The sequence below is a fragment of the Falco naumanni genome, chromosome 2 (genome assembly GCF_017639655.2).
Source record: "Falco naumanni isolate bFalNau1 chromosome 2, bFalNau1.pat, whole genome shotgun sequence".
NCBI classification, from domain to species: domain Eukaryota; kingdom Metazoa; phylum Chordata; class Aves; order Falconiformes; family Falconidae; genus Falco; species Falco naumanni.
The window spans coordinates 51,703,470-51,726,901 of NC_054055.1; the positions used below are offsets into that span (position 1 = coordinate 51,703,470).

A 23,432-nucleotide genomic window follows, 5' to 3' on the forward strand; every position below is an offset into this window, starting at 1 on the left:
AACAATACGCACTAACTGTATAACTACAAACACAGGTGGTGTTTTGTTTTGTTTTGTTTTGTTTTGTTTTAAAAAAAAGGAATCTAGTTAAAATGAGGGAAAAAAGAAAGAATAAACATAACAAATATTTTACCATAGGTTGGGTACAGATTGGAGAGTGCCATACACATCTTTTAAAATGTTGAGGAATATTGCAATAGGCAAGCTTCCTCCTAAGTTCAATCACACAAAGTTCATGTTTAACTTGGGGTGAGACATCTTGCCTGCACACAACCCCATGGCTTCCCACAGTGATCCCTGAGGTTTTTTTTGCTAGGATTACTGCTGTGCTTAAGTTCTGACTGTTGACATTTTATTATAAGGCACTTTTATTTACAACTGTTCCAATTTAAAATGGAATTACAGAAATTCGGCCCCAGCCTAACATATTATCACTTCATGTTTGCTGCTCCAGGACTTCCAGGTAGTCAGGCTCAGCATGTAAATTAGCTTTGAGTTCAAAATACTCATTTTTAGTTTGTTCTAGAAAAACCTTTCTTGGCCTGGAGTACATGAGTGTCTCCATTAGCTTCAGCTCCTCATGTGTTCCAGGATAATGAACTTCCATTTCAGGCTGGAGCTGTACAACATTTTTTCTTAGGTACTCTGTGATCCCTAGTTGCTGCAGTTCTCTTTCTTTTTCAAGAATGTTTCTATACAAGCAGCTGGCATCCTGAAAAGACAGAAATTCAACAGATTGATCTGTAGCCTTATATTTGACATTTGAACCTGTCAGAGGTGAACTATTCTCTCTTTCCAGGAGACTTCGGCGTAGATGTTTGGAATTGTTTGCTTCCTTCTCACTTCCCTCCTCCTGTTGCTCTGTGTGCTTGGGGCTGAAGGATGGGCTGCGGTAGACCTGAACCATGGGAGTAACCATACGTTGCTCATAGAGAGTCGCTGCTGGGCGCTCTGCTGTGTGGTGTGTTGTCTTATGCCCATACATGCTGTACTGAAGGTGAACTGGGCTACTATCCCTCATTTGTTCATCCACTTGTTTCTTTTTGCATCTTCGTCGCCGGTGCAGAACAAGAACAACTATTCCTGCTGCACAAAATACAATAGTTATAAACACAATTAGAAGTCCTAATATTAGAACAGAAAGTGGGACTGCATCTGTAAGGGACCGCAGGATGGTGTCTGCAGTGTTGGTAGTAGTAGAAGAAGTTGTCACAACTACAAAACTAGCATGAGTCGGTAGGGCAGGGCTCTTTATTAAACCTGGACACAAGACTTCACTGTTCAGGGATTTTAGTTCTTTTTTTGCTAGGTGTCCTGGAGATTTACAGAAAAGATCACCCATCATTGTATTCTTGCTCAGTTTTTGTATCCATTTTTGCAGTCCAACTGAATCACAGGTGCAGTCCCAGGGGTTGTCTTCAAGTTCAATTTGTACCAGCATATCCAGTTCATCCAAGACATTGCTCACAGGCAAATGAGCAAATTGGTTTGTTTTCAGATTTAATCTGGCAAGTGGAACACCTGAAAAGATATGGGGGGGCAAAGTCTGCAGAAGGTTGTTATTTAAGTAGAGGACCTTAAGTTTTGGCATTGCATTAAATGTCCCTGGCAAAACTTCTTTGATGGCATTATATTCAAGGTACAAATATTCCAGGTGCTGAAGGCCAAGGAAGAGATTCTGACTTAGCTTTGTAAGTTGATTGCCATTGAGATATAGTTTCTGCAGTCTAGTCAGATTCATGAAGGATCCTTCCTCAAGGATTTCAATGCGATTGTTCCCCAGGTGAAGCATTTCCAGGCTGGCATAGTCCACAAGATCTGATTTCAGTAGTGTCTGAATAATGTTTCCAGCTAGAATAAGCTTTTTAGGATTTGGAGGAGGAGGTCCTAAATCAGACAAGCTTTCAATGTTTCGCTCCTGGCAGTGCATGAGAACTCCTGAGACCATATGGCTGGTGCAGTGACAGGGGACAGGACAATAGATTCCTGGAAACTGAGTAGTAGGCTTTGAAGTATGAAGCACTAAACTTGGTTCTTTAGTAGGAGCTTTCAGGATAGGAATCACCTTAGTTGATAGGTGACTGTCACTGATAGAGGTGGTTACAACCAAGGGCAGTGACCCTGAAGGATCTTCAAGTTCATGGACAGGATGAGTGGGACAAAGTGATTCTTTTTTCAACCGGCTTAAGATGCTGCCTTTGATAACTGGAGGACTATTGCATACAATGTCACCTATTATTGACTGAGGTGGCATGTTTTCTAGCCATATCTTCAGCTGCAGCAAATCACAGTTACAGGCCCATTTATTGTCTTCCAGCTGAAGGTCTAGTATTCTACCAATGTGTTCCAAAAAGCCAACATAGGGGAGTGTCTGTAATTGGTTTCCACGAAGATCTAAATGTGTCAATGGCACAAAACGAAATATATTTGGAGGAAGATACTCAATGGCATTATCATTCAAAATAAGCACTTTAAGCCTGTTGAGCTTGCTAAAGGCACTTGCTTCAATCACTGTGATGAAATTGTTGTCTGCTTGAAGAAACTCCAAATTTTCCAATCCATTAAACATATCTTCTTTAAGTGTTTCTAAAGAATTGTGATTGATATGAAGTTGTTTAAGAAGGCTGAGACCATTGAAAGCCCCAGGCTCAATATCTGCAATATTATTAAAACCAAGATGTAGAGAGATAGCATTAACAAGGCCAGCAAAATCATTCATGTGTAACATAGTTAGACCATTGTTTAACAGATTAAGATGGAAAGGCTGTGATGGTGGGACATATATTTCTGATACCATCTTGATACCTCTTTCTTCACAGTTTATAATCATGATATCATCCTTTTCTTCACAGGAACACAAACTCTGACAAGATCCTCTGACTGAAGAAAACGAAGGCTGTGACTGGAAAGGATCAGATGCAACTGCAACTGAATATACAATAAAAATCCAGAACTTCATCTTGCCCAGCAGATTCTATAAAAAAAAAAAAAAAAAAAAAAAAAAAAAGGGGGTGGGGGGAGGGGAAGGAAAAAGAAAAGTAATAGAGTCACGATTTCACAGGGCTGATTTTTTTTTTTTTTTTTTTTTTTTTTTTTTCTGGCTAGAAGGGAGCAGTAACCATTCCTAGTAAATGTCATTGAGCTACCTCACCTTTCAACCATTGAGCTACCTCACCTTTCAACAAAATTATATTATGACAAACGTTGCAATGATTTTCTAAGCAGAAAAGAATATATTTAATTTACTGAATCAATAAACACAGTCAGAAGGGGAGTGCTTCAGTACTTTCATGCTAATACCCAAAGCAGGAGATAATGAAGAGCGTGTTGTCTTTGTCTATATACCATATAGAATGTTTTGCCAGTGGGAAACAATAGTAAGTTACTGCCAACTTATATCAAGGCTAATATGACATTTTGGAATCTTGCTTTGTGTCACCATATAGCACTGTGAATTTTAAAAGCACCTTGCTGAGCTCAACTTAATATTGTCCAGCTGCTGAAGAGAAGAAATAAGATTTGGTTTGGTTCAACAATATGTTGTGAGCAAAAGCTCATTCATTCAGGATACATGGAATCTCTCGTTTGGTTCTGCATTATGTATGTAAATGAAAAGGTATTTCCTCTGCAATCCTTGTACCCCCTAAACTGAAAAGGAAGTAGACAAAATAATTCTTTTTCTTAAATGTTAATGCATATGTTATAGTTTGTGGATATTTAGTGAAAGCAGTAACACAGCATGTAGTAATGTACTGTGTTTATATAGAATATATGCATAAAACAATAATTACACAAAGTTAAAAAGAGGAGAGAACTGACAACGCAATATGTGAGAAGAAACAGGTAGGCAAGGGATAAACATTTTTTTTTAGATTACCTATTAGACTCCTTCCAATTATTATAACCATCAATTACCACAAAAATTTCTGAAATTTACATGGAACTGTACTTTACCAGTTAAAAATGATCACCAGTTATCACCCATATGCTATGTAACTTAAATTAGCATCTGTTAAGCTGATCTTAAACTTTCCAATACCTGATAAATTCATCATTACAGTACAACTATGGAGTCACAAGCAAAATTTAAATTTTGAAATAGAACATTTGTTATCATTGGATTCAGTTAATTTCTGCTTCTCACCATTTGAAGAATCTCTGTTTCTTTCTGTCAAGGCTGTCTAATTACCAATGGTAATTCTTGATGCATGAGATGGACTGAAATTACTGTTTATAATTTTTAGCTAAATAAATATCTGTACATTTCCATAACAAATACTTTAAATTGAATGGATTATTTAAAAGATAAGCCGTTTTTTGGGTACGTTATCTATTCTAGGACTAAACTAAGCAGGTTTCTCAAGTAATCCATCTAATAAAGGTCATTTGATCTTTCAAAGTAAGCTATTGACACATGGAGTACAGAATGTCACTACACAATTAACGAACTGAAGAGTTAATTTCTGAAAGATTAGAACCTTTCACAAGGACTTATTCAATTACACAGATGAACATGTGGCCATATGATTTGGCATCTCATCAATAAATATTTTAATTATCATGTACCTTTGTTACCAGCAACACCATTTCTCACGGTTTCCCTTACAACAGATTGCAAAGGTCTATACATGCAGGCACTTAAGGGCTGTGGTATGAGTATTACATACACACACAAAAGCAACAACAGCAAATGTGTGCACTGTGAATTATGTTTTTCTCTATTCGTAGTTCCTGATCAGTGGGAGTAGGTGTATGTTTAGAAGTAGTAGAGTGCAATTCACAGTATGAGAAAAAGCGTTCCTAAAAGTATGACCTTTTACCTTTTTTTCAGTTGAACAATTAATTTTGTTGTCTCATATAATGCCCTTCAAACTCCAGCTGCTTATGTTTAATATATGTCCTCAAGTATGTTTTCCCAAGTATTGGATAAGACACAACATGTCAAGATGTTATTTTGAAGTATGCAGAATAATTCTAGGATCATATTAAACTAGAGATTTATTCTTGCTTTACATGCACCAGTATCCCTTTCAGTGACCCAAGGTAAAAAAAGGCAGGCTCTTGACACAGATGCTAGCTTCAAACCTAGCGTATGACTTAGACTTTATTTCTATGCACTTTTTCTCTGTAGGAATTCCAGCTTCAATCTGCATCAAATTAAAACTGTACTTACAAAGTCCCTGAGCAAAATTAAATGGAAAAAAAATATCTGAAAAGCATGTTGCATTTTAGTGCACATTGAAAAATTAGGTTATAAAAATGAAAGCCCTCCTCTCAGAGATGAAAGTAAGAACATTTGTAACCAATTGGAAAACATTCCCATTTTAATCATCATCATACTTCTGTGGGCAGCACTGCCAGAACTCTCACACACACATATACACACAACAAAAATTAATAGAAGACTTGTATTCCTTCCTCCCTTTCTTCCTTTTTCCTTTTTTTCTTTCCTCTTTTTTTTTTTTCTTTTTTTTTCTGAATACTCAGGAATATGTAACGAAGGTCTCAGTGGGCTACTATTGTAAAATAAAAACTGCTTTCAAGTAACAGATGATCAATGAAAGTACAGATGATTTAACTGAAAGAACTCACAATAAAATAAAATTTAATTTAAAAGACTTAACAAAGCTGACTTTTTAACATGGTGAGGTTTTTCAGCAAATTCTACGTGGTAACTTAAGTTTGTTCATTTTATCTGCTTTCATGTAAGTCAGTACTGACTGCATGCTGTAACTAAGCCTTTTGCAGTAGGAATTCCAAAAGACTAAAAAATGTCACAGTCCCCTCCGTGAGGCAAAGTTGAATACTTCTAGAAGTAGTCACCTTATAGCAAAGGCATTACATGCTTGACAAGTAAAAATCAAAGTATTTTTAAAACTATGAAATACCATTTTATTTTACTTGTGGTTTTGTTTGTTTGGTTGTTTTAGTTCGGATATTTAAAAATTGCATATTGAAGAATTTCAAAGCCTCAAGCTAAGAACTTGCAATTTCTAAAAGTCTTTGGGATTGTTTATTAAATTCTGAAGAGAATCACAGTCAGATGATGCATTTAAGACCATTCTTGCACTTCAGGAAATAAAACCAAACACCCATTCCTCCCCCCTCAACAGATCTGAAACCAGCATTTCCTTAATACAAACATTCTACACAGTTGGCAGTTTGAATAAATGCACCTGGCAGGCGGTTTGAAAACAGTACAAACTGCCACCATTGAACCTAAAAGTTATACAAAGTCATGCAGAAAAATAAATTCAGCTGGTACTGAGATATGAATATCTCATATGCTAAGCTAATTAACTAGCTGGTATCTTTCTTACCTGTACAGCAGTAACACTCCCTGGAACGCTCAGTAACAGTAGGAGCAGCTGTTTCAATGTCATGTAATTTTTCCTGGTGAAAAATGCACACTTTCCTCTGAGTTTCACTTTGCTGCAAGCTCTAGTAATACTACAGCTCCATAAAGTTACAATCCTTGTTCAGAAGACAAAGTACAAAGCGTTCAATTCAAAAAAATCTTCCAGGCAGCGTGCACATCAGACTATCCTGTAAGCAGTTGTCCTTTTCCCTCAATTAAAATTCACAGCATACTTCACAGCTATGCTGACTTTTCTGCATATAGTTAACTGTTTGCAAGCATTTTGATGCAGTAAACAAACAAGATGCTCAGCAGAGCTTGACTTGATCACTTGGTTTGTCAGATTTTTAGATCCAAGCTGCTTCTGTGTTCTCTCTGCTCTTTCTAGTCTTTCTTGTTAGCTCAGTTTGTTATTAGTCAGATTGCCAGGGGCTGGGAGGTAGGCGTAAATAAAGAGACTTCTTGGCTTTTGACTCAGCCTTTAAGCCCTTCCCCACCAGAGAGCTTTAATCTGCCAATGTCATTTAATACAAGATACAGCTCCACCTTGAGACAGATCAGCTCCTCCTCCCCCTGCAATTTCTCTCACCTCCTTTTTCCCTTATCTAAGTGAACCTCGCAAAGTAAAATTCAGCTAAATATCTTCTAGATTGCTTAAGGTCTGTTAATGGCTGATTTTGCAAAACAGTAAACATCCACTGCAGCTCTTGCAGTTTGCTCTCTTGGGCAGATCTTGCATTTATTTTATATCTGGAAATGCTTGCTTTAGAAACTGAAAGCATTCCAGCCCAAATACACTCCACAAAACACACCACAAGGGAAGCCTTGTCATCTGAAAAATATGTCTATCACAATTACGTGCAAGATTATTAAAATATATAAATGAGACAGTACAGCCCTCAATCCAGTCCATTCAATGTGACTGGGGTAGGGATGAGTATGTTCTATGCACTTTATTTCTGAAAAAAAATAATAATAATAAAAAAAAATTGTGGAACATTAGTGCTTAAGCTTGCACAATGATTGCCGTCAGTTCTTTTTATAACTAGCCATCTTCTGTAGGAAGAAAACTGGGTTGCTTGTAATTGTCTGTTTTACAGATGTTAGCTTAGTGTGTTGTTATCTATCCATGTGAGATTGTATTGTATTTGCATGAAATGTTGCTTTGATAAAAAACGGTCTGGGGGGGGGTGTGGGGGGGTGGTATTCTTAAAGGCATGTATCATGCAAAAAGTATTCCTTTCTTTGTGCTCATAAACAAGTAATTAGCAGATACAGGATGGCTACAGGAAAATGCTTATTCCATGCAAGGAAGATTTTCCTCTTCTCTTCTGCACTGCATGGGATGGTTTTAGGTGCTGAAAATGCTACTCCCGTGTTGATCCCACTGCCACAGAGCTGCAAAACCTTTCGGTGAGCAAGAATAGACCCAGTGCTTTGGGATATTTAGCCTGTGCAGCCTACCATTTCTGGTTCATTCTTATGGTGTCTTGGATTACTTTACAAATTTTTTGCTATAGCCTTAAGACTAGTCTGATTCCAGTAACTTCTTTTGTGCTGATAGCTCTCAGATGGCTTCATTGGCCTTTGAAGGGGTAGTGTAATGTCCTGTTCCATGTGATGAAGGCTATCAAGATCTTGTCCTATATATGTACACACATGCATACATGTATTAATATATATATAGGCTAGGCATATGTATATATGCCTTGGCTTATTAGGATGATGGTTTTAGTGCCTAATTTTACATAGACAAAATATGTAATTTAGAAAAAAGAAAGAAAGAAAGAAAAAGATAAAATATTCCTAAGAAACAGCAACCATTTGATTTTCATCCACTCCAACACATCATTTATTTGATTGCATTTTGCTACTTTTAATGAACCTTGCTATTCTACCTTGACTAAATTTTAGAGTTAAGGCTCCAAGATTCTCAGCTGTGTCCAGCCAAATAAATAATTATATTCTTTATTAATTTTAAATTTTTGAACTGTAAGTCAGATTCTTTCTAATTTTTACTGAACATTTTACAGGTGCTCATATTTCACTTGTGGTTGATTGTTTGGGATGATGAATATCTATATATATAGATACTCATATCAGAAATGAAAACACCACCATTCTTTGCTTTTCAGTTAACATCCACGAGAGTAAAACCTGATCACAAAAATATTTCCAGAAATCAGCAAATAAAAACTGGAGAGCATTTCCTAACCATACACAATTAAAAAAACACTGAGAATGGTTATCAACAATGTTTGACATTCCAAAAAATGTATATTTACCAGGTTTATAAAAAAATAGCTAATGACTTTTTTCCACCACAACTTGAAGAATCATTAGGGAGGTTATTAAAAAAAATGTGATTCTTGAAGTGCATCTGCATGGACAGCATTAAACTGACATGGAGTTTGTATCCTGTACTTTATACATTCAACTTTAACGATTGCTCTGACAATTTTAAAATTTGTTGTATAAATGTATAAATAAAAAAAGTTGTATAAATCAAATGTAAAACTGGCATGCTTACTTACTTCCAAAAAGACCTTAAGCTGTTATGTCATTCTTCTTTACCTCTTCACAAAATACAGCATCTCCACACATCAAAAATAAGACCATACCCCTCTACCTAAATAAATATTGTGCAGAGTTCTACCCCAGCTAATCAGTTTTCTTTCTTATAAATATATTCATTCAGAGATAAAAGCTTTAATGCTATTAAGCATGTAGGCCTTGTATAAAATCCTTAAAAGAGGATGTTCTAATATTGTGTACCATGTTTTATTAAAGTCTGTATCATATGGTAAGTTGTGCAGGTTTCTTTAACTGTATGCATCACAGAGGAAACACCTAGCCTGAATTACACAATCTCTAAATTTTGGTATTACCACAAAATACCCAGGAAGGCTTTTCTGGAATCCATTGTTTTCTTCTTAATAATAAATTCCCTCCAGTCAGGAAAATTCTGAAGACTACAGGGAAGCCCATAAGAAGAAGTGGAAAGATTTCTCACACTCTTGCAGTCAGAATTTACTAGTACCATCTCTAGATTACTTTGAAGAATGTTTTCTATATGAAGGTTGTTAATTTCAAATGTGGAAATTAGGCTCACAATCTACAGACTAATCTTCAAAATATGAATTTTCATGGTACCCTACTTATTTATTTGTAAATTCAGTGTTTAAAAATAACAAGAATAAGATTCTGCATTTGCTATTTCAGTGGAAGGTAAAGCTGCCCTCCCCCCTCAGTCACACCTCATCGCCACATCTCAGTATGCACACATGGAGCCATTATTCCACACAAGATGTAAGAGCCAAATGTATCCTGCTTACTATAAGGCCAGTGCAGAGCCTTTCTCTCCCACGACAAAGGAAAACAGGAAAGGTTTTCTTGAACTGTGTTTCACAACAGTCAACTGAAAGGGAAATAAATAAATAAGATTGGCTTTTGGGAAAGAGATCATCATGCAAAAATCACATTCCCTGAAATAAAGTATTTTGACAAAAAGGCATATTGAAGCAAATGTTCTTTATATTTCATTTTTCAGGATAAAAAGTCATATGGTCCTTTAAATTTCCTGCTGGAGTGAACAACACATTTTATCCTACTATCCTTAGCACCATGACTCTTTACAAAATAGTGGCTTCTTAGTCATGAAATAAAATATGATGCAGTGGCTGTAAATTATCTTTATTTTGGAAACAGAGGAAACCAAGCTGATTTCTCTTGCATAGAGATTCTTTGCTAATCCTGCTTTATTGTATTATTCAGCTCAATGTAATGTCTAAACATTTCTTTAATTTGCATTATTTCCTTCTTCAGTGTCTGTGCAATAGATCTTTAACCTTCTCTGTTTTGTTTGCTCCTTGACAGAGAACTCCCAGTTCTGTACAATATAGGAAGAGTTTAATATCAAAGTTAAAATCTTTGAACCTATTCTGAGATAATCAGTCTTGTTCCAAAATTCTGGTGTTGCAGTGACATGTGTCCCTTGATCTAAATCGACCTTTTGGAACAAGTTCATTCTCCTCTCCTCTCCTCCTGAGCTTTGCAATATTTGAATGTCAATTAAAAAAATAATATGCTTAGAAGTCATTGGTCTTTAGAGAACAAAAGTCAGCTGAGTACTTGCCGTCTTCAGTTATGATGAACAACATCAATTCATACAAATAGATGGTGCAACCCAAAGGTACAAGAATTGTCTGAATCTTTCGAAATAAGTAATGGAATATTTTTATGTTCCGTACTACATCCATTTAAAAGCAAAATTGCTTGGTCTTCTGTTCCAAGGATGAAGAGTAGAGGAAGACACACATATACAAGCTATAAGAGTTTGCAATGTACTTATGATGTTCTTTCTCAAATTACAACATAGGATGTTTGCACTTCCACATGAACCTCTAACTTTAGATTCACCTCTCAATAGTTTAAAGTTTACTGCTAGCACACAAAAGTGCAGATATGCTACTATGTTATAAACCTTTTAAAGTAAAAGGAAAAAAAAGAAGAAAAAAATAATCACTGGGTCTGCAGCAGTCAGTAATTAAAACAAAGGATATGACATAATTTACATAGATTTACATTTATTTTTTCAGTGTTAAAAAAATATTATTCTTAGTCTTTTTTAGTAAATCTGAATAGAAAAACATGAAATATTGAAACCGCTGTGTAAAACGATTTGCTTTCCTTTTGGCTATGAATAATGCATTGATATTTAACATTAGTATCTTATTAGACACAAATGAGTTTCTACATGCTGACTATGCCTAAGCCTACTCATGATAATGCATGCCTGTGACTAACCTAATTGCACATTACATGCTGCTGCTGTTCCACATAAATCCAGCTAACGTAGATTATATCAGGCAACTTGGAAAAACACCTGAAGAGTAAACTCTGCAGTAGTCAATCAAGTTTGAAATATCATTAGGTTGCAAACAGCCATAGTATTCAATTGGTTTGTCTTGGGGATACTATATACATACTCAGTAAAAGTCATCGATCTAACGGAAGTGTAATGCGCTAATGAATTAATATTTAAGCTCTGCTTTGAAAATTATTTTGTATTCTTTCTGATAATGCATACATATCCTTTACAGAGGCACTGACCTATGTTCTGAACTCTAGCTTTGAATATGTAATATAGGAACTGAAGCAAGTGAGTGCACAAGTCAAAGAATACTCTTTGGATTTGAAAAGTCATAGGTGGTGTTCAAGAGAGTAGTAGATCTTGATGGCTGGAAACATGTTCCTCACCACTCTGACTTCGCAATACAAGATTGATGTGAGCTAATTTTCAGTTTAAAAGTTCATCAGTTAAGTCCAAGTTCATCAACTTATTGTCCTTTTTTTTTAATGCATGGACAAATCAGGAATAATTTGTCTTGTCTACCTTGCGATGCCAGTCTTTAGAATGCATTACTCTAGAAGTCCCTGTAATTCGTTGAGATGTCTAAAGCTTAGCTTATGCTTGGATAAGCCATTTTTAAGCATCTGCAATGGCTAAGGTAAATCCTATCCTGAATAGTTTTCTGAGGTTTACAGTTAATAATGTATGTTCAATCTGGCTGGGATGGAGCTGATTTTCTTCACAGCGGTCTGTATGGTGCTATGTTTTGGATTTATGAGAAAACCAGTGTTGATAACACACCGGTGTTTTGACTATTGCTGAGCAGTACTTGTACAGTGTAAAGGCTTCCTATTCTTCCAACTCTGCCCTGCCATGGATAGATTGGGGGTGGGCAAGAAGTTGGGAAGGGACATAACTGAGACAGCTGACCAAAGGGAGATATCCCACATCACATCATGTGATGCTCAGCAATAAAAACTAAGCAGAGGGCCATTTTTTGAAAAGCAACTGTTGCGCAGAGACAGGATAGGAGTTGAGGTTGTGAGCGATCATCTTTACAACTTTTTCTACCACCCCCCCACCCCTTTCCCCTTTTCTTCATTTATTGAACTCTCTCTGTCTTGACCCATGAGGTTTGGGATTGTTTTGGGGGTTTTTTTTGTTGTTTCTGTTTTGGTTTTTTTTGCTTTTGCTCTTTCTATTTCCTCCTCCATCCCACTGAGGGTGGGGAGTGAACAAGCAACTTTGTGGTGCTTAACTGCCTACATGGTTAACCCACAATGTAAAGGTACAATAAAACTCCCGGTCTTTAAGTTCACAGGGGCGCTCTTCTTTTGCACAATATCTGAGTAGTCAGGCTTTTCAGGAAGTGGTAGAACTGAAAAAAAGTTGTTCTTCTTTTGGCTTTTCTCTGCTTCCCAAAAGTCTGTAGGTAAAGCCACCTTTCCCTGGTGCAACTGTATAGAAAAGTAAAGACTGCAAGAGAATTGGGCTCTAATAAGCAGCACACAAGCTATAAAAAAATCTGAATATACCCGACTACAGACACAACACAGGAAAAGTGTGGCAGATCAGCACTATCTTGTCCACCCTAGAATGTTTGTATTGGATTAAAAATGCATAAAAAAGGAAAATAATGTATCAAGTAGGCTGGCATTATTCAGTTAATCCCTGCACCCAAATTCCCAGACACCCTTATGAGCAGCTACATCCTTGAGTACATTTTCTTAGCTTTGCATTCTGCCATGTTTACCATACTCCTTGTTTCTATTCACACTGCTATCACAAAACAATTAAAGAGCACATTAAAGAAATTAAATCTACCATATTTAGAACCTGCTTCAGCCTTTCTGTCGAAGTGGGAAGAGTGCACAAACCCACATCTGCCAATGATATAATTTTTGGCATCTATTTTTAAATAGCCATTTATTTTTAGAACACAACTTGTAAAAAGCTAAGGGTCATGTTAATCGCTATAGAAATAAACCCATAGTTAAAAGAAAAATGTTATGGACAGAGTAAAAATTATGATTTCCTTAATTTTAAATATATTATTTTAAAAGTTTCCAGGGGACTTCTCTGAACTGAAGAAAGTGCATAGCTATAGCTGAGCCTATTTTTTGCAGAAGGAATGTCAGGTTTCTGCTTTAAAAAAATGTATACCTTAGGTGTGTAAAAGGTGTTGGAAAACATTGGAAGCTTTTTTTTTTTGATCAGTTGAGTATGCTGTATCTATAGCTTTGCTGTGATTTTGATGGTACAACTTTGGCTCTAACATCAGACTCATTAAGCTAAGTTCTGTTTTATTTCCAAAGCAGGAATGGGCTTGTATAAGTTTCTTTAGCATTATTTCTTATTTTTTATTTAGGCAAATGCAGACCCCTGCTTGTTTTTATACAATCAGATAGTGCAGACCAAATGAACCTTTCAGTTCACCTTTGATGTAAGAGTTTTTATTCATATATAAAAATCTGCATCTTATCTTTATATATCCTTTGTTTTTCAGATCTTGTGAATCTGGGTTTTTTACGTGGACTAGGAAGAACATTAGTACAGCAAAACTGGACATTCTCTGTCTGTAAAAGGGAAGAAAATACTCTTCAGGATGAAGAAAGCAAAATTAATTTTAGTGTCCTTAGGGGTGAGGGATAAGGACAAGAGTGAGAACGTTTCCAGTAAAGAGAAAACCACAAAGTAGGTCAGGAAGAGTGAACTTTCTGTTCTTTCTGCTACTGTAGAAGATGAGAATAAGGTAAAGTAGTGACTTTGAGAGAGTTCATCTCACCAGCTGTGGTCACAATGCTGCACACCCTTACCTTTCCTGAGTGACACCGACAGATACAACAGACAAATATACACATTACTACAGCTTCTAAAAATCTCTTGCCCTACATACTACCTGCTGTGTACCTTGGTTACATATGAAGTCTTTTATGAACACTTAACATTTGCCATTAAATTAGCCTTATTTTCATGTGCAATTTTATAGATAATGGATCTTTGTTTAGAATCCATAAGGACAGCTGCTGAATTCATTTCCTGACTGGTTTTCCTAAATCTTTACCCGATTTAAAGATCTAACTACAACTGACCATCTACTAGCAAATGTGCTAAGCCATATGAATTTCACAGAGTCATAGACCATGAGTAGGTAGCTTCCTGTAGGACTGCTACTGAGTCAGTAGTATGAACTGGTATTCTGCATGATGCCTGGGGTGTTTGTTTGGTTTTTTCCTTCATCAAAATCACCTACAGGATGGTAGTCACCACCTCAGTCATATTAATAACGAAGAATGTTGATGACAAATTAATACAAAATGTTATGCAATGTGCAGTACAACCTGATTGAATAAATACAAATTACTTCTACCCCTCTGTTTTTAGCTTGTATTTTTTTAAAAAAAAACAGTAAGATAAGGACTCTCAGAGCCATATTTTTCAGTTGTGGTGACTTTATTGAATATCATCCATCTTAATTAGAAAATTATATAGCTTTATTACTGAAAAAAATTTGGAGGCTTTTGTGTAAATTAAGTTCTGTTTCAGCAAACTTTTTTTCATTGATATGTTAAATCTTTCAGAAGTCTGCTCTGCACTTAACTGACATGTGCATGCTGCATGTAACAAGCAAGGCAGCAAACATTCATATACTCTTCCATTTTCCACAACGGAATTTCTTCTCCACACTTCAGGGAAGACCTATAGAACATTTTAAAGTTACACAGAAAAAAATGGAACCTATTCAGATTGATAAGTTCATGTTATTACATGAATAATATGAATGCAAAATTATAGTTTGCACTGTGACCTCCCATAGACTTTGTATCCTGAAAGAGGTAGTAGAAGAGCAAACGTGTGAAACATTTCTCAAACATGTACCTAGATATAATTTATAATTATATCCTTTATATAATTATATGATGTATAATATACATTTATATAATAATAATACCCTTTCTTCATCTGCTGTCAAAGCAAAGATAGATGCATTATATAGCTTATGTTGAAAATATTTCTGTTTTGAAGGGGAAAAGTATGTCAGCTGAATGTAGGTTTTCAGCTATCAGCTAATTAGTCTGTCTTTCTAGAAGAAAGCAAAACTGAATCCTGATTATCTGCATCAGAGAAAATGAAAGGATAGCGTGCAAAGTTACAGCTTTCCTACATCAATCTCCATTCAGGTGTTTCGTAAGAGTTTAAGATCAAGATGAAGATATGAACTGTACAGAGTAAAGTCAGAGATAGACTGCAGCTGCAGACGCCCAAGCAAATCCCTAAAACTAGCTGTTCTATCAGAAAAGTTTGTCAGAGCTATATTAATTTCAAGAGCCACAAGAGCTTCTTTCTATTTCTTATAGACAATAATGTCAACCTCACAGTTTTGTATGGGAAATATGTCAGAGTTGAATAAGATTGTTATATTTTGTCCCCTGAACTATCATCAACTCAATCATCACCACTATGTGAGCCTATCTCCTTTTTTCAGTTGAATTTGCTTTATGTTTGAATTCATACCTACAGAGAATATCTCTTTATTTTGCCATTGCATTCACATAGTAATATTGCAGAAAGATACTTAATGCATTTCCTTCAAAATTTGTCTGGTTTGTGGTTAATTAATATTATAGTATTAGAAGTACTCTTTCTCCTTAAAAAATACAATCTATTTCATCCTGCTAGCCACATAAACATAAGAAAAATTCATTTTGACACTAAAAACTATTAGCTAGGAAAGAAACAAACCAAAAAATGTGATTATAATTTTGTTAGAACTAAAGTTGTCAGTCTATCATCAGCTGATTAGATCAGTTCACAAAACACTTTTTAATGGTGCAATGACTAAAATGAGGGTCATCAAACCATGGACCAGGTTGGCCAGAGAGTTTGTAGGATCTCCATCTTCAGACATACACAAACCCCAACTGGACATCTTCCTGGACAAACTGCTGTAGCTGACCCTGCCTGAGCCAGGGAGGGTAGACTAGGTGATCTAAGCACATCTCTTCCAACTTCAATGATTCTGTGAAAGGCTTTGGGAATCCAGAATCTGATGGGTTGGAATTTTAAAGCACACCACTTTATTAGATATATTAATCCAGTTCTGATGATTATTTAAATGAGCATTAGTCTTATACAAATTCATGTACTGTCATGGTTTCTTTAACATGCAGATAAATGGAAATAGTACCTTAATTATCTGAAAACAAAGCATATACCGCTAAAATACTTATTAAAGTAATATAGTTCATAGTAAACAAGCCATGTGTTGTTAACTTTGAGAAATCCCAATAAATTAAGAAGCTCATTTCATGCCAGCTATGATAAATAAATATTTAAGTATTGAAGTTTTCAATCTTACAGGCTCCTAGATTGATTAATTCCTAATATTTATGGGTGGCCTGGCATAAAACAGAACGAGAACACCTCAGAATTGTGAATAATGACTTAAACCAGTTTTGAAAGATATTCTTTTCAGAAAAAACCCCAAACCTTTGCCATGAATGATACTTCATATTTCTTGTTCCAGCCTGTCATGGTTTATCCCCAGCCTGCAACTAAGCACCACACAGAAAGGAAGAAAACTGGAAGAGTGAAAGTGAGAAAACTCATGAGCCAAGATAAGAACAGTTTAATCATTGAAATGAAATAAAATAACAACACAACAACAGCTTGTAATGAAAAGGAAAATAACAGAGATAAAGAAGTGACAAATGAAAACAATTTCTCACCACGAACTGACTGATGCCCAACCAGCCACTGAGCAGTGCCTCCCCCACCACCAACTTTCCTCTTAGTTTCATTGCTGAGCATAACATCATACAGTATGGAATATCCCTTTGGCCAGTTGGAGTCAGCTGTGTCAGTTGTGCCCCCTGCCAAGTGCATCCATAGCCTACTCACTGGTGGGGCGATGTGAGGAGCAGAAATAGCCTTGGCTCTGTGTAAGCGCTGCTCAGCAATAGCTAAACCATCCCTGTATTGCCAACACTGTTTCCAGCACAATTTCAAACATAGACCCATGCTAACTACTATGAAGAAAATGAACTTTACTGCAGCCTAAACCAGCACATTCTGCAGCCCTTATTCCATACCATTTACATCATGCTCAGGTCCCACACTATCTAATAACTCCTCATTAACCACCAGGATCTTTCCCATTCTTTGATAAAATACACAGATACCATTCCATTTGCCTATGTACCACCCCCATGTCATGTCTGTAAAACATCCAGATTTTGTGTCAGTTTAGAAATACTGGACACTTTCAGTGAAATGCTAGCTGAAACATCGACCAAACCATAAATCCATACCAAATGTAACCTGAAGACCACAGGTCTTCTGCCTAAAATTGATCAAATTGATTCAGTTACGAATGTAATTATCATTCTAAAATATTTAAGCAGAATTATATTTAGTGTCTAAACCACAAAACAAGCAAGCTTTGAAGATCAAGGGGCTGATACCAGTGCACTGATTATCAAAGGACTGATCATCTTTCACAGCCATTCAGCATGAACATATATATTCCTAACTAATCTCAAGCTCAGATATGCTTTCATTAAAATACATTACACTTGCCTATTTAAACAAAATTAGAATCCGTCAAACGCTGTTGTCTCTGTGGATGCAAGCAGACAAAAATGCAGTGTATTTTTTCCATCTTTCCAATGCTGCCACATGGTTTCCAGTTACTACATTAACTGTTTCTACATTTCTGTTTCAGTTAGCTTTTCTTACTCATTTGACACTTTCCACATTATGCTATTTCTTTTTATTTTCTTTAAATATAAATTGCATTTCATAGCTGGTGTTTAATTGCATGTCCTTTTTTTAATTGTGGAAGTATCAACTGCTCAAGAACTTGAAAAGTAAAGGATAAATTTATTATTTACACAGTTGGTAAATAAGTTACAGTAAATAACCATAAATGTCTAAATTTGCACTTTAAGCAGCAAAGCACAATAATTCAATGTGGGTAATTAAAATTTAGATTTATATATAGCATATGGTCTACTTGAGCATGTCTATATGATCATAAAGATAAGGAGCATGTTGGCTGTGTGTTATCTTGTTCTCTAGTTGTGGGTCACTTTTTCCAAGGTGACATTGATTAAGATTCAACTGCTGAAAGCTTGATAAGACTAACACTGAAGGAAACAGGGAAAACACCTACTAATTTCTACCAAAGTTTTTGGTCACCCTACAGAGCTATTGTAAATACATCCATTTATCAGAATTTTTTTAATAATTATTATATTAACAAGTAATTGACCAATTAGTGTTAGCTAATAAACTACCATTTAATACACTCATGTCTTTCCCAGTACTAACATGCAATTTTGATTTCATTTACATCTTCAATTCTGTAAAACACCACCTACCAAGGAAGAAAAACAATAAAAATCAAAACAATGATACGCAATGTTCTGAATATTTATACTATTGATACTCAGAGCATGTAAAACTTCTTTTCTTCAGCCAGTGTAATGCATTTCTACTCATTACCTTGCATCATAAAGATAACATATGGAGAGGCAGTTTTTAAGTATATATCAGTGAGATACAAATGTAAATGCTGCAAAAATCTGTTCATTAATAAAGAGAACACTGATCAATCTGTACAAGGCTGCTGGCATATCCTCCGCATGAAGTTGGTAGACCAGAGATACAGTACAGTTGACTTGAGAGCCAGGTGGTGGCACAGAGTGAATTTGTCTTGTGGCTGTGACCATGATTTCATATTACTTACTGCTGCTTCACCAAGTAAAGAACGGGGGGCTAGTAAGATCTACAGTAATAATACTGTTTTCTTATTTCCTAGTTTAAATGAAAAAGCTGTTATAATTCATTTTGCATCAGAGTTTACACACCACTATAGCAAATACCACTACTTGTCCTTCATAATCTGTAGTTCTGTTGTAAATGATTAAGAATTTACGTCAGGAAAATGATTCAACAGGAAAAGAAAAAAATAAGAACTTTCATGAATTTTTAAACTGTGGTAGTAATTGTATGTCCTCTAGCTTAATACACATAAGCATTAGTAATATACAATCATATTATTATGACTAATTTACTAATGCTTGTCTTCAGGGTTGAAGGGTGGGAATTCAGCAGATATTACTCATTCTTTATTCATTGTGAAAATTTACACAGTGTATTTCAAAACTTTACAGTGCCCTTGTCTTCTTTGAATGAAGTATTTGTCAAAATTGAAAGTTTTGAAATCTTTCTTGTGCAAAATAATATACCTAGATTCAAGTGAAGACTAAATTTACAGTGAAGGCAGATGAGATTGTGTTAGATTTATAGTTCAACATCACCCTCTTCTGGCAGCATGCCTGAACTAAAATATCATCAATGGACAGTTCTGAAAATTTTACAAGTCTTTTTGTATTGTTTTTACTATATGAACATCGCTTTCACTAGCTCAAACAATATGATTCACTTAATGAAGAAAAAAGAAAAAAATGAAATAATTTTTGTTTTTTCTTGGGACAACTGTAATCCACCAGTTAAACCTCTTAGTACATATTCATAATTAAACTATTCTGTTTTAGATTCCTTTAAAGGTCTGGATAAACCTGACCAGCCTTCAGACAGTTCCTAACTCATATTTATTTAACATTGTTATATTTAACCACTTACAAAAGTAGTTACTTGTTCCTTCTGTTGATCACCAGCATACCAAAAAAAAATTAGGGGAAGTATCATCAAATAAAAGATCAGAAATTTATTTCAGTTCAAATATAACATGAAAAAGTGAAGAAAATACCACTGGAAATGCTGGAGAGAGCAATAAGTAATGTATTTAGCTTACGAACTTGATTTATACATTGCCGAGGAATAGCAGCTTTTCCTTCTATTTACCTTGTAAGCTCTTTGGAGCAGCTTCTTATGCACTGATTGCTATCACAATCAGTTTCCAATAGTGACTGTCTCTTTGGCAAAATTTCAATAGCTATCTGAAGAAAAATACTGCTACTGTAAAAGCAGTAAAATCTATCCTGTCATGACAAGCCTAAGAGAAAAGATGTAGTAAAGGTCATCTGGAATCAATTCCTGTTAACATCTTAAGTTTTAGTGATTCCAAAAATAATAAGCATGTGAATGTGTAAATTGAAAATAGATGACCCTTGGCATGAACATCAAGGCTGATTTTGTTTTCGGGCTCAACATCTTTTTCATAGCAGCCAAAGACCAGGCTGCTTGATATTGACATCAGAAATTACTGTCACTCTACAGCTTTAAGTACAATCATATTTCATGAAATAACATAACTGTTTGAAATACATATGTAGTAACTGTATGCAGCTATCTAGCACAGTTTGGAATGTTTTCATCTTTTGGCCTTGTTGAAATAATTGGAAATTTTGCCATTCACTTCACTGAATCCACAGTTTCACTTGGCAAATATAAATATGCCTGCTTCTGCTGATCTTCCATATCAAGTTTTGTTGCTTTTATTCACGAGCATAATATTTTGATTATTTATTTTTAAGTGTTACAGTAATACAATAACATAGTAGTCTGAAAATGTCTGCTAGAAGCACTCTGCACACTTACCAGGTGTTCATACATGTTGCAGCACAAGCAAAACTTGCAAGCTGCAACAAAGCTTTACTGTGGGTTGAATTCTACCATCCATGCTGTTTTTCCATCCTCCCAAGGCCAGACCACACTGCTTCTTGTCTCTGCTATATTTGGCTCTTTCTCCAGGTTCTTCCTCCATCCAGCCTCTTCTCCCACACTCCTCAGAGCTAATTTGACCACTTAGCAGGAATGAGCTACAGCTGCACATTGTCCATGTCAATCAACCCACTGCCTTCGTAGCAAGGCCACAGCTGCATATTATCAATGTCAAACAACCCACTGCCTTCATTCCTCTACACATACATATATCTATATAATTATGGTTAAAAAACCTTGCATTTCTGCAGATTAAATCAGAAAACTGAAATATTAAAACCCACACACCTACGAATGAGCATCACAATGATAAAAAATAGATTTGATTACACTTAAAGAAATTTCTGTGATTATTCTCTGTATTTATTTTTACACTAAGGAACAAAGGTATGCAATTGTGTTTCTGTCTTGTGCGTCAATAGTGGAGTGGGAGAAATGTGCTCAAAATATTATCAAGTTTATTATACATGTGTTTTCAAGAGATCACCACCCAAAGACAGGAATGATCGTATATAGATAACAAGAGCATTTAACTAATGTGAAAAAACCAGGAATAATCCAAGACCATTAATGTCTTTTCTGCATTCCCTGTAGCCTTAGAATGAAACCTTCCCTCCAAATTTTGTTAGACTATTAGTTTACAGCTTTCCTGGCTAGGGACAGTAAAATCTAAATTGCTTGAATTCATGGGAGAGAGCAAGGTTTTGTGTACCTGCATCAGAAAGTTCTTTCCTTGTTTACATTAGGCTTATTGGCGTATTAGGGAGTAAGATTATCTGCAAGGCAGTAGTTGGTTCAATGAAAAGTGCCCCATGTAGATGGATTAGGATATTAGGTTTCAAAAGTAGGAGGGAATTATTCACAGTCAATATTTACTGACACCATATACAATTTTTTTTTCTTCATCTTTGATTTTAAAATAGCACTTTAGTTTTAAAGAAAAGTTTGCAGATATTTGTTCCTAGTGATACACCTATGTATCTTTTCCAGTCCTTTTTCCACTGAGACTTCCATCCAATGTTAACTGCAAGTTCTTGCACTTCAAAGGAGGTTTCTAGTGTTGAGGAAAAGGATGTCTAAAATAATCCACTGATTTGACAGTAGGTTCAAGATTTTTGTGTGCAACAACAGAAGAGATAAAAAATGATAATCAGGCACCTTTTTTGGCCCTGTGTTTTTTAACAATGACCTTTTCGTAAATAAGAATCCACCAAAATTTTTGACAAAATTTCTGTATACTTCACTGAAAAAAAAATAATCTAATTGGGTTTTGGTTAATTTACAAGTTCACCCTACTGGAAGAATGTGGAATTTGCATCTTTAAAGATTGCTTCAACATAAACATTGATGAAGATATCCCACAAAGTAGTAGATATAATTTTATACTTCCAGTATAGGAATAATCAATGAAACATGGTAAACTACTGGTTACAGAAAATTTTCAAAGCCAGATGAATGATCATTATGTACTTTTGGATACCTATGAACTCATAAATCATTGAGATGTTGTGAAATGTTGGTAAATGTCATGATGAAATATTACAACAATATAAATGATAAAATATGACTTGGCTGTTGAAATACAAACCCAAGAGTTATAACATTTCAAATGCATTGTGTTTACCTCCAGTAAGAAAGATGTTGTGAACTACAAACATGTCATTCATTCGTTCATTCCTTCCTTTATTGGGTTTTTGATGGCAAGACTTTGGTAGCAGGAGGTCTACAAGGATGGCTTCTGTGGGAAGCTGCTAGGAGCTTCCCCTTTGTCCAATAGAGCCAATGCCAGCCAGCTCCAAGATTGACTCACTGCTGGCCAAGACCAAGGCAACAGTGGTAGTGTCTCTGGGATAGCATATTTAAGAAGGGGGGGGGGGAATACCTGCACATTTTGCAGCTAAGAGAAGTGAGAAGATGGGAGAGAAACAACCTTGCAGACATCAAGGTCATTGAAGAAGAAGGTGGAGAAGGTTCTCCAGGCACTGAAGCAGAGATTCTGCAAACTGTGGTGAAGACCATGGGCCAGGCTGTCCCCCTGCAGCCCATGGAGGCCCATGGTGGAGCAGGTAACTACCTACAGCCTGTGCAGGACCCCATGCCAGACCAGGTGGATGCCAGAAGGAGGCTGTGACCCTGTGGGAAGTCCACACTGGGGCAGTTTTGCTGGCAGGACTTGTGCCCCTGCAGGGGATCCATGTTGGAGCAGTTCATTCCTGAAGGACTGCACCCTGTGGAAGGTACCCACACTGGAGCAGTGTATGAGGAAGCCCATGGGAAGGACTCAACCTGGAGAAGTTTGTGGAGTATTGTCTCCTGTGGGAGGACCCCACGCTGGAGCAGGGGAACAGTGTGAGGTGGAAGGAACAGCAGAGACAATGTGTGATGATCTGACCATAACTCGCATTTCCCCTCCCCCTGTGCCACAGAGGAGGGAGGAGGCAGAGAATTAGGGAGTGAAATTGAGCCTGGGAGGAAGGGAGGGTTCAGGGGAAGGTGGTTTTAAGGTTTGATTTTATTTCTCATGATCCTTCT

The 23,432-nt window shown here is 36.1% G+C and overlaps 1 protein-coding gene across 1 annotated transcript; it reads right to left on the reverse strand.

The window, feature by feature from the left end:
- Positions 1-73: 73 nt before the first annotated feature.
- On the reverse strand, positions 74-6,855 carry SLITRK6 (SLIT and NTRK like family member 6). The gene is made up of 2 exons (XM_040584401.1): positions 6,321-6,855; positions 74-2,974 (listed from the first exon to the last, which is right to left on the reverse strand). The coding sequence occupies exons 1-2, from the start codon at positions 6,381-6,383 to the stop codon at positions 437-439; spliced, it is 2,601 nt and encodes an 866-aa protein (XP_040440335.1). The 5' UTR covers positions 6,384-6,855; the 3' UTR covers positions 74-436.
- Between the last annotated feature and the right edge of the window lie 16,577 nt (positions 6,856-23,432).